Source organism: Lepus europaeus, chromosome X (genome assembly GCF_033115175.1).
Source record: "Lepus europaeus isolate LE1 chromosome X, mLepTim1.pri, whole genome shotgun sequence".
NCBI classification, from domain to species: domain Eukaryota; kingdom Metazoa; phylum Chordata; class Mammalia; order Lagomorpha; family Leporidae; genus Lepus; species Lepus europaeus.
In genome coordinates this window covers 113,857,595-113,869,666 of record NC_084850.1, presented here as the reverse complement: position 1 = coordinate 113,869,666, position 12,072 = coordinate 113,857,595, and the positions used below count along the sequence as shown (strand labels likewise).

The 12,072-nt window shown below is 36.9% G+C and overlaps 1 protein-coding gene across 1 annotated transcript in view; it reads right to left on the bottom strand.

Annotated features, from left to right (window-relative positions):
• Positions 1 to 940: 940 nt before the first annotated feature.
• TMEM47 (transmembrane protein 47) overlaps positions 941 to 12,072 on the bottom strand; it is a 34,437-nt gene continuing 23,305 nt past the window's right edge. The window contains exon 3 of the mRNA XM_062183912.1: positions 941 to 4,292. Coding sequence (XP_062039896.1) covers positions 4,114 to 4,292 — 179 coding nt within the window. The 3' untranslated portion in view covers positions 941 to 4,113. The remainder of the gene's footprint in view (positions 4,293 to 12,072) is intronic.

Genomic DNA, 12,072 nt, shown 5'->3' with positions numbered 1-12,072 from the left:
CCTCTCAAATAAAATCTTAAAAAAAAATACATTTAATAGTATATTTTTTATTTAAATATCAATTATTCATATAACTCAGCTGCACTGGGTAGAAAGGATCTTGGAAACAGAATTTGAAATGAAAAATTTAAAAAATAATAAAATAAGCATGCCTAGGATGGATTTTACCCTAATGGTTAAGATGCCAGTTAAGATGCTGAGCCTCACATTAGAATACCTGGAGGTTTGCTTAAGTAGTTTGGTCTCTACCACCTACCTGGATTGAGTTCATGACACTGACTTCAGCCAAGCCCCAGTTACAGTGGAGTCTTAAGTGCTGTGCCAAATGCCTGCCCTTCAGATACATTATCTTGACTTTTCTCCATGTGTTGATTTTATTCACACTTCTACTAAATAATGACTTCCTCTTATGATTCCATTTATATGAAATGCCTAAAATGGGCCAAACCATAGACAGGGAGTAGGTTAGTGGTTTCTAGGGGCTAGAAGAAAGGGGTAAAAGGAAATGGGCCAATGAATACAGGATTTCATTTTGGGGTGATGAAAATACTCAGGAATTACTGGTGATAGCTGCACAACTCTGAATTTAATAATAATAAAAAAGAATATCTGGGGGTTCAATACCTAGCTCTGACTCCTGATTCCAGCTTCTTGCTAATGCAGACCCTGGAAGGCTGCCACAAATGGCTCAAGTAACTGGGTTCCTGCTACCCAGATGGGAGAACTAGATTGATTTCCTGGCTGTTTTTGGCATTTAGGGAGTGAATTAGTGGATGGCAGCTCTCTCTCTGTCTCTCAAATTTTTAAGAATTTTTTTAAAAAATTTAATGTTTGTAAAATAAGCATATTTTAAACTGCATTTTCTAAATTACATACCTATATATGTAATTCAGAAGTCTTATCTAAAGGGTTTACACAATCCAGAAGAGACAGAGTCAAATCACATGAGTGAAACCACTTTTATTTTTATTTTTCCACATAGATAACTTCATGTCAACTACAAAAATCATGAAATGAAGAACTGGTTATGAAACTGCAAACTCAAAAGCACTGGAGTGATAAAACAGATTTCCCCCAGGTGACTGTTAAAGAAAAAGGAACCAGGATACCATGAATTCATATTTAAGTAGTAAATATGTCACATATTTTAAAATAATAAATATATAATAGCAGTAGAGAAACTAATAGCATAAAGAGCATGAAGTATATTTTATTTTTTAAGACAGATGAAATTTCTAGGCACAGTTTTAGGCATTAAAGAGGACACAGAGGCATAGGTTAGTGTGTGCTGCTCTGTACAAAAATACAGTCTGAATAAATTACATTGCTAGCCATACATTAGACATCACTTATCAGTCAGTTCATTGCATGTTTAATAATATACAGGTACATGCTAATCCATAATATATCATTTATATGTCAAACACATAGGCCTCTCTATATTTATGTCTTTAAAATTTACACATCGAACTTACAAAAGGCTAAATAGTTGTGCAAGAAATCCAAATAACTAGCCCTGCTGAGTACTTTATGCTACATGTATGTGTGTATATATCTCTAAGATACACAATGGTTTTGTGGCTAACGATTTTGCTTAAGAAAACAAACAAACCTAAAGCTGCAAAGACATAATGTTAGTGTAGGTGACAATTTCACTTGTGTTTATTCTGATAGACATAATAGTATTAACATGAGCAACAACAATCTTCATGTTATATGGAGCTTGTTAGTAATGAAACACTTCCAAATATTAGTGATGGTAATAAAACAGCATGGTTCACTTGGAAGGGAAAAAAGTGGTGTAAGAAATCTACTTTTCAGTAAACTGCAAATATGTGTGCCTCAACCAATAACATTCTGTCATTTTCCAGGTTGTCATACTGACAGAGAATGAAAACATGATGAGACTCAAGATATGACACTGTTTTAAGAGCACACTGCATCCTCTACTAGGACCAAGAAAAGTGCCTTATTGATATCAGCACCAAAGTACTATCCTTCCATTATTCAGGAATAAGGACACCTCACAATAGAGGGTGTTCAATAGCCAAAATCCCTATCCAAATATTGTATTTCTCATGCTGCTCTAACAATATACAATAAACTCTAAGACATTCTGCCCCAGATTTTACTATTTCTCCAGAGAATTGCTTTAAATGACCCTGTAACACTAATATATTTCTGGAAAAATTTTACTCATAGTTTGTTATGATTATAGAATCATATACTTTTAAAAGTTTCTCTCTGGATGAATTCAATCAATTTGTCTATCTTTGCTAAAGTAAGAATAAACCTGATACTTAATATGTACTTTGTGATTCACAAGATAGGGGAGTGTTTTTTATCATTTGAATATAAAATAGTTTCTTTTTTGGCTGTTGTTTTGGCAACCATTATTAAGACAAGCTGAAAGCAGAATTCAGCTTTGGGAGGTAAAGCAAATTACTAAATACTATTGATATGGTCCTGCTCTTAACAGATCAATATAATAGCATATAGGTAGGTTTTAAATGATTTTTCCAATGCTTCTTTCTGCAAGAGGGCCAAAACCAGAACATATTTAGTGTCTTTGTTAACAAAAATAATTATTTATAACTTTTATATTAGAACTGTATTTGATATAAAAATATGCTTATAATTAAACTATCCAAATTTGTATACTAAACAGAATCAACACAAGTTTGCAGTAAGAGATTAGTTGCAAACTTATTCCCTTTTATTGATATTTCCTTCCATTGGAACAGTCAGTAAATGATTCCCTTGACATAAACCCATCATAATTGTATGTATAAATCATTTAGCCCATCAGTTAACTTCAGAGGACCAAGTGTTACCTGGATGAATTCTACTCCTCTACTGAGACATTTAGACATTTATATAAATCTATCACTACTCCATTTTTTTTTTAATGAAGACATTTAAAATACCTGCAAAAAATAGCAGCCTTCTACTTTAATGAATTTTACACAAAATGATCATCCTAACTGCTACTCTCTTTTGAACTACCGTGCTTACAGAGGAATCGTTAGTTTTCAGATTAACACCATTTCAATTTTTTTTCTTAGGCAATCCTATTAACACTTTCCAGTGAAACAGAGAAAAAGCTTTAAGGTGTATATACTTTTGTATGGTAAATAAATGTGAATACCAATCTAAGCCTCTTAACAACAAATACAAGGTTAGTGTTCAAACCACTTCACTAGAGCAAATATTAATTTTATGTATAATAGGCAAATGTATGTGGAGAGTTAGGGAACAACATCTTACCATATCCTAATGGCTCACTTTCTATAAAAATATTTAAGTTCCTTACATACGCACAACTGCTGCAATGTTTGGTAAACAATTTAAAGGGTACAAAAGCAACTCACGCATATTTCTTTCTGGTTGCCCCAGGGAAAGCAGAGACCCTCAATTTTCTTCCATTCTGGATAGGGCTGAGGCACAATTTCTAACCACATAATGAAAAACATGTTTCTACGTCTTGACTCCCTTCCCAGGGAGATGCTGATTGCCAAAGCATAACCTCCCATTAAAGAGAGTATTCTTGAAGGTAGAATGTGTACTATTAACCAGTTATATTCATAACTCCCATTAGATGCTGAAGGGCGGTTCACTTTTCAAGAGCTCACTCAAGCAAATAACCAACAGCCAATGTAGTCATTGGATGGGATAAGCAGGCGATAAGGGCTCTAAGAGTAGAATCCTTGTCAGTACAAAGAAACTTCTAAATGTTGCTTATGCCAGCTGCTCCCCTGCAGGCAATATGAGGCTCAGGCAATTCGCATTCCATCTAAGTTCCTCACAATGGTTGCTGTCATATAGACCCTTCACTTGTCAAGAAAAATGACATGAATATATTGGACGTTTGCAGCATTTGCCTATGTCTAATCAGCTCTCTTAATTTGCACAAGTACCTAAAATGGATGTAAATGCTGGTTATGATGTTGACAGCCAAAAGGCAAAGGACATTAAATCAACTGAGCAAACTGCTTGATGTTCCACAAGTGTTTTAGAAAACTGAGTTAGAAAAGATGCAGATGTAATCCTTTTGTTGACTTTTTTTCTTTTTCTTTTTCTTTTTTTTTCCCCCCAAATCTGAGACTATTGGTTCTAGTAGTAATCTTCATAGTTCTTAGGGTTTAGGCAATAAAGGATGGCACCCCCAAACGAAAATATAGTTGCACCCCAGGCCAGGCCATAACCCCAGTTGAACTCATGGTAAATTTTCAAGCTCACAGTTTCAATGAACTTGATTGGGTAAAGGACCAGGCTGCAAACCTGTAAAACAACTGAAAGAAAAGCACACCAAAATTAGAAACTGCTATTTACAGGAAATAAAATTACATAAACATTTAAACTTACATAAGTATAAAAATTACTTTTTAACCAAATAAACATAAAAACCAAACAATGCTTATTCTAGACGACATATTAAAATATTAACAATGCTTTTGTTCAAACACTATTTTATAATGCAATAAGAATTACCCTATTAATTAGTAAATTAGTAGTACCATTGATCATGAAATAAATAGTGCAATATAATTTATGAGCATACAAAGTAGTGATTCTTACCTTAAAAACATACATAATTATTACTATTTTGGCAAGTAGTACTAGTTAAGCTAAACTGTTCTACTATACAAAACCTGTTAGTGGCTCCTCAAGAATGCTGTCTCCAATGCTAATTAAAATCCTTGTTATTTATTCATGCTCTTAAGGAACTGAGGAATTTGAATTCATTTCTACTGATGAAACTGATCAGTCTGTGTGTAAGTAATGCTGTTGTTGCTGTTTCCCAATATTATCAAACTCATCCCTTATTCTAGAAATTCCTACCTTAATGTCTTTGCTGATCCATAAAATCACAGAAAAATGCATTTAGGAGAAAAGTTTATTTTGGTGCAAAAATTTTGAAATCCATGCACATGTTGGGTCTTCAAGAAACCCATGCAAATTGTGTACTATTGAAAAAAATGCATGGATTAGTATTTTTTGCACCAAAATAGTCCTTTAATTTAATTTTCTGTGAACTTTCTGAAGAACCTTTGTATTACTCTGATCTAAAACTACTTTCATTCCTTTCCTCTCATTCCTTTTATGCCCTCTTTTTTTTCATTTATTAAACTTTTATTTAATGAATATAAATTTCCAAAGTACAGCTTATGGGTTACAATGGCTTCCCCCCTCCCATAACTTCCCTCCCACCCGCAACCCTCCCCTTTCCCGCTCCCTCTCACCTTCCATTCACATCAAGATTCATTTTCAATTCTCTTTATATACAGAAGATCAGTTTAGTATATATTAGGTAAAGATTTCAACAGTTTGCCCCCATATAGCAACACAAAGTGAAAAAAATACTGTTGGAGTACTAGTTATAGCATTAAATAACAGTGTACAGCACATTAAAGACAGAGATCCTACATGATATTTTTTAAAAAAAATTAATTAATTTTCTATGCTTTTATGCCCTCTTTAAAAACAGGTTCAAAGCCGGCGCCGTGGCTTAACAGGCTAATGGTCCACCTTGCGGCGCCGGCATACCGGGTTCTAGTCCCGGTTGGAGTGCCGGATTCTATCCCGGTTGCCCCTCTTCCAGGCCAGCTCTTTGCTATGGCCCGGGAAGGCAGTGGAGGATGGCCCAAGTCCTTGGGCCCTGCACCCACATGGGAGACCAGGATAAGCACCTGGCTCCTGGCTTCAGATCAGGACGATGCGCCGGCTGCAGTGGCCATTGGAGGGTGAACCAATGGCAAAAAGGAAGACCTCTCTGTCTCTCTCTCTCACTATCCACTCTGCCTGTCCAAAAAAAAAAAAAAAAAAAAAGGTTCAAATGTCATCATCATTGTCAAAAAGTCACAGCTAAATACTAACTGATAGAATCAAAAAGGGAGAGAAGGATCCAACATGGGAAGTGGGAGACACAGCAGACTCATAGAATGGCAGATGTCCTAAATAGCACTCTGGCCTCAGAATCAGCCCTTAAGGCATGCAGATCTAGCTCAAGAGCCCATGAGAGTATTGTAGGCATGGAAAGCCAAGACACTCTGGAAAAAAAAAAAAAAAAGAAGACCTAAATGAAAGATCTCTGTGAGTGAGATCCCAGTGGAAAGAACGGGGCCATCAAAGAAGGAGGTACGTTTCTCTGAAGGGAGGAGAAAACTTCCACTTTGACTATGACCCTATCGGAATAAGATCGAAGTCAGCGAACCCTAAAGGCTTCCATAGCCTCGGAGAGCCTAGGGAGATTCCTGATGCCATAAACAAGAGTGTCAAATTGTTAAATCAACAACAGGAGTCACTGTGTACTTTCGTCTCATGTGGGATCTGTCCTTAATGGGTTGTCCAATGTGCAGTGATGCTATAACTAGTACTGAAACAGTATTTTTACACTTTGTGTTTCTGTGTGGGTGCAACTGATGAAATCCTTACTTAGTATATACTGAATCAATCTTCTGTATATAAAGATAATTGCAAATGAAAAAAAAACTTGGTTTTAAATTGGACATTGCATAGAAAATTAATCAAATTTTTAAAAAATATCATGTAGGATCTCTGTCCTTAATGTGCTGTACATTGTAATTTAATGCTATAACTAGTACTCCAACAGTATTTTTCACTTTGTGTTAATATGTGGGGGCAAACTGTTGAAATCTTTACTTAATATATACTAAACTGATCTTCTGTATATAAAGAGAATTGAAATGAATTTTGATGTGAATGGAAGGGGAGAGGAAGTGGGAAAGGGGAGGGTTGCAGGTGGGAGGGAAGTTATGGGAGGGGGGAAGCCATTGTAACCCATAAGCTGTACTTTGGAAATTTATATTCATTAAATAAAAGTTTAAAAAAAAAAAAGAATGTCTGGCATATAGAAGGCAAAAAAAAAAAAAAAAGTCACAGCTAACTATAGCCTTCCTATTACATCTAACAGTGTTTATACAGCTATTTTCTACTTACTTTTTTTTAAAAAGATTTATTTATTTATTTGAAAGTCAGAGTTACACAGAGAGGTCTTCCATCTAATGGTTCAGTCCCCAGATGGCCACAATGTCCGAAGCTGCGCCAATCTGATGCCAGGAGCTTCCTCTGGGTCACCCACATGAGTACAGGGGCCCAAGGACTTGAGCCATCTTGTATTGCTTTCCCAGGCCATAGCAGAGAGCTGGATCAGAAGTGGAGCAGCCAGGTCTCGAACTGGCACCCGTATGGGATGCCAGCGCTTCAGGTCAGGGTGTTAACCCACTGCGCCACAGCGCCTGCCCCTCCACTTACTTTTAAAAAAGAATTATGTTGCTAAAGTTATGGGAAATATTGATACTGGAAAACCTACTTAATGATGGCTACAACAGAGTGCAAAACTCTGCTCTTATTTCCTAGTTAGATCTTAGTTCATAGTTAGGGCTAAGGAGAAATGTCATAGGTCATATCTAAAACACACCAATTGGCAGTGCCGCAGCTCACTAGGCTAATCCTCTACCTGCGGAGCTGGCACTCTGGGTTCTAGTCCTGGTTGGGGCGCTGGTTCTGTCCCAGTTGCTCCTCTTCCAGTCCAGCTCTCTGCTGTGGCCCGGAAAGGCAGTGGAGGATGGCCCAAGCTTGGGCCCTGCACCCGCATGGGAGACCGGGAGGAAGCACGGCTCCTGGCTTCAGATTGGCATAGCGCCAGCCATAGCGGCCACTTGGGGGGGGGTGTGTGAACCAACGGCAAAGGAAGACCTTTCTCTCTCTCTCTCTCACTGTCTAACTTTGCCTGTCAATAATAAATAAATTTAAAAAACCAATTAAAATAAAATAAAATGAACTAATTAATAAGGGAAGATTGCTTCAACCATACAAATTATCTTCATATTTATCTTCTGGATGTTATTATATGGGAAACACTGGATTACACAAGATGATGTCTTTAACCTAAATACCTAACATCCTATTAGATCATTATATAATTTGTATTTTATTTAAATTGATTTAACAAGAATTAATGGGATGTATCTGACTCATTCTCTACTATCTAATAGCTTCCACTGTTTATAAGAAATACAGTCTTCTCCCTAAATTTATGGGATGTGTGTGTATGTATATATATATGCATATATATATATGTGTATATATATGGGGTTGACAAACTACAAAATCTGGTCTGCTGATTATTTTTGAAAATGTTTTATTGGAACACAGCCATGTTCATTCATTTATGCACTGTCCACACCACAATAGCAGAACTGAGTGGTTGTGACAGAAACCACACGGCTCACAGAGCCACCAAAAGTATTTATTATCTGGTACTTTAAAAAACAAAGTTTGCCAATTCTTGATATATTAAGTAAATTTTTAGTTTTAAAAGGCTTACTGTTTAATTCATCTTAAAATTAATGCAAATTCCTGAAGTGGAAGAAAAAAATGCAAACAATCAAGGAATAGGAGAGAATATACTCTGACAGTGTAAAAAGTAAAATATAGTTTTGATAGTTTATTATATATTTTTAAAAGAGCAATAGGACAGTGTGTTTAGTTCAACTAGAATTTTATGCTTTAAAATCTACTCAAATCTATTCTCAGCACCTGTAATAGATCTTAATTACCAATATGATGTACCTTCTTGGATAGTCTGGCATTAGACAGACGAACTACTATAAACTCTAGAGGGTATGATTCCTCAAAATTATTTCTACAAGGCTATGACTAGGGGGGTCAAGGGATCTACCTGGAAGCAGATATGAAAAGGATCCTACAATCTGTATGCACACAGCTCAGCCCTGCTCTGGGCCAGCACTTGCCTGCCATACTTTCCAGTTACTGTTGAGAGCAGATGGAAAAATATTTAATGTAGAAGGAGAATCTCTTGATATCCAAACAGAAATCACACCTTATTTACAGTTTAAATTTCTTAGACAAAGTTTTAGGTTGTTGTCAGGACTTGGCTGATAGCATATTATATAACACTACACTTCATTTATTTCTAGCCACTAAGTGTTAAAATGTATAGTAATTAAGAAAACATTCAGCAGGATCTGTGCCTCTATGAAGGAAAGGGAGTTTTCAAATTTTAAATGCCTTAAAACTAACAGGAAGTCAATTATTATCAACCATGAATTACAGGAAAAGAAATTCTAAAGTTACCAAGTTACACATACTAGTGTTTCTATATTCTCCTTAGGTTTCTTTACATTAGTAGCTACTCAAATCATGGCTGATTCTGCAGCATATGACTGAAATACCAATGTGATGTAGGTAGAGTAATTCACTTACTCATTCAACAAAATCATCTGTTCAATAAATATTTGAATGTTTTTTAAGTGATATACCTTAAGACACTACTGGTAACAAAGGGACTTAAGTTGCTCTTCACATGGGTAGGCAGTTATTAGTAAATATATATATATATATTATATATATATATATGGAATAGAATGGGAGATATTGCTATGAGACATGAAAATCCAAGAAAGTAGGATAAGGCAGGGATGAAGGCTGCTCGTTTGGATCAATAATGAGAGAAGCTCTCTCAGGGTAGGAGACATTTGAGCTCAGACATGAATGGACTGGGGACAAAGGTCAACCTAGTATGGAGTGAGCATTCCAAGTGGAGGACACAGGCACTACAAAACTCCTGACCCAAGTACAGATCTGGTGCACTGGAATATCAGGGAGGTCCCTGTGGTTGCAGTACACAGGGCAAAGGAGGGGGTGGCATAAGACAAGCCTTGAAGATCCAGCAGGGATCTTGTTCACAGCTCATGTTATTAGATAGCCTAGTGAATCATGATTAGGGGTCTAGATTTTCTTCTAAGTGTGATAGGTAGCTGCTAAAGGAGTTGGAGCAGAGAAGTAGTAACCAACTTGAATAATATTCTTTTAAAAGAATGCAATGCTGCTTTTGTGAACCTGCCAGTCCCTGCAGTGAGGTGGTTACCTAGGCAGCTTTCGAATCTTCATTTCAATATGTTTTATTTAGCAAATATTTGGCCACCACAGTATAACAACATAATTTTCCTACAGTGGAAAAGCGAAAATACAACTCAATTAGGTTCCACTGGCATACTCTTCTGAACAGCTTTCTTAGACCTTTATTGTGTTGGAGCCAAATGAAAATTACCCTAAAATGTTTTACACCTCTTAATTATTTTACTCTTTTGAATCACAGAGAAAAAAATGCGTGGAATAGCAAAACTGAGAAAAATTTTGCATTTGTAAATAATTTTCTCCATTTAATAAACCACAGGAATGCAGGTAAACATGCTTCCTTGTCTTTATTAATGCTGCATAGGGGTAAAAACCCTAAAAGTTTACAAGGCAAGAAAACATCACCATACTATATTTCTACTTTACCACAGTGGAACTCTGCCTGTGGTATTATTTTCTTTGCTCTCCTTAAGACACAACAGAAATTATGCAGCATTTCAAAATTCAAAGGGAGTTTGGGGTTCATTTTATGCACCTTCCAGTTTTTTGAAAAGAGGAAATGAAACTACATGCCAGGAAACTGTGCTCTTAGAGGCATTCTAGGAACATACAGAATTACTATTTCCCATGTTTTCTCTAGTTTGCAGGGGATATTTTCAATATTAAAATATTCAATATTTTCTTCGAAGGAGTATATTTCAATGGTTCCAAACACATTTATTTATTGAGTACAATGTGTTATAGGTGAAGGGGATAAGACAGACAGGACATCATCTTTGTGCTTTGATATTTCATACTCTGATGGTGGAGAAAGTCATATAGTTACAAATCAATGCGTTCACCACTAGGAGAGGCATGTTTACTTATAATCCATTGAACACTCTATTTACTTAAGTTCCAATGATGTATCAAAGACCAACTCTGCTTACAGAGAGAAAGAGGGCAAAGATGAAGAAGCAGTATTTCAATTTGTTCTTTTTTCTTTTTTAATATTTATTTGTTTGAAAGGCATAATTAGAGCAAGCGAGAGTGCTTCCATTCAGTGATTGATTCCCTAGGAAGCAGCAGCAGTTTGTATAGATTTTAGAGGTATAAGGGGAAGTGCCTGTTGGCAAGTCACATGGGTGGAATGAAGAATTTGGTATAAAAACACATCAGCTCCCCTGTCCATCAAGTGAGATAACTCTTGAGGTGTGTGTTCCACACTGGGTTCCAGAGTTTCTCCAAGAAGCTATAGCTGCTTTGAGTGAAAAATGAGTTGAAGATGTTCCTTTCATTAGCTGTCTTCTTATCCTTGTCTTATTTTCCTTATCCATTATCACATTGCTGCTTTTATCTCCCAAATAAAGTATCTGTGCTTGATTCCTTGCCTGAGGGTCTGTTTCTAAGGAAACCAAAGTGGCAAGCCACAAGTCTAGATGCATATTTCGGAAACAGACCTTGTGTGTTTCAATGCAAGATAGACTGAAGGAAGACATCAGGAAGGACTGGCCTGAGAAGTGGAATTTGGAGTGGGGGGTGGGGGGTGGGAGAATCTAGGGGGAGGGGGTGGAGTTGGTGTCAGTTTGCATCTGGTTACCTGTGTATAGTAATGACTTAGGTGGCAATGGTGGGAAAGTTTAGGGAATATAAAGAAATGGCTGGGGCTGGTGCTGTGGCAATGTGGGTTAAAGCCTCTGCCTGCAGCGCTGGCATCCCAAATGGGTGCCAGTTCAAGTCCTGGCCGCTCTACTTCCAATACAGTTCTCTGCTAGGGTCCAGGAAAGCAATAGAAGATGGCCCAAGGGCTTGGGCCCCTGCACCCGCGTGGGAGACCTGGAAGAAGCTCCTGGCTCCTGGCTTTGGATCAGCTCAGCTCTGGCCATTGTGGTCATATTGGGGGAGTGAATCAGCAGATCAAAGACCCCCCCCCCCCCGGGCTCTACCTCTCTAACTCTCTCAAATAAATAAAATAAATCTTAAAAAAAAAAAAAGGCTATCAGGGAAGAACTATGTAATAAGATTCTAGGAAAAAGGAAAGAGTCAAGTAGGTAAAGATCAAGTTTGGGAACTGAGATCTTCTACTTGAGGAAGTTTCAACTAAGGCAATAATGGTGGTATAGGAAAAGAAGACACAAACTAAGGAGTTGATTGAAAGGCCTTACTGGCCAGATCTCTAAATACAGAATT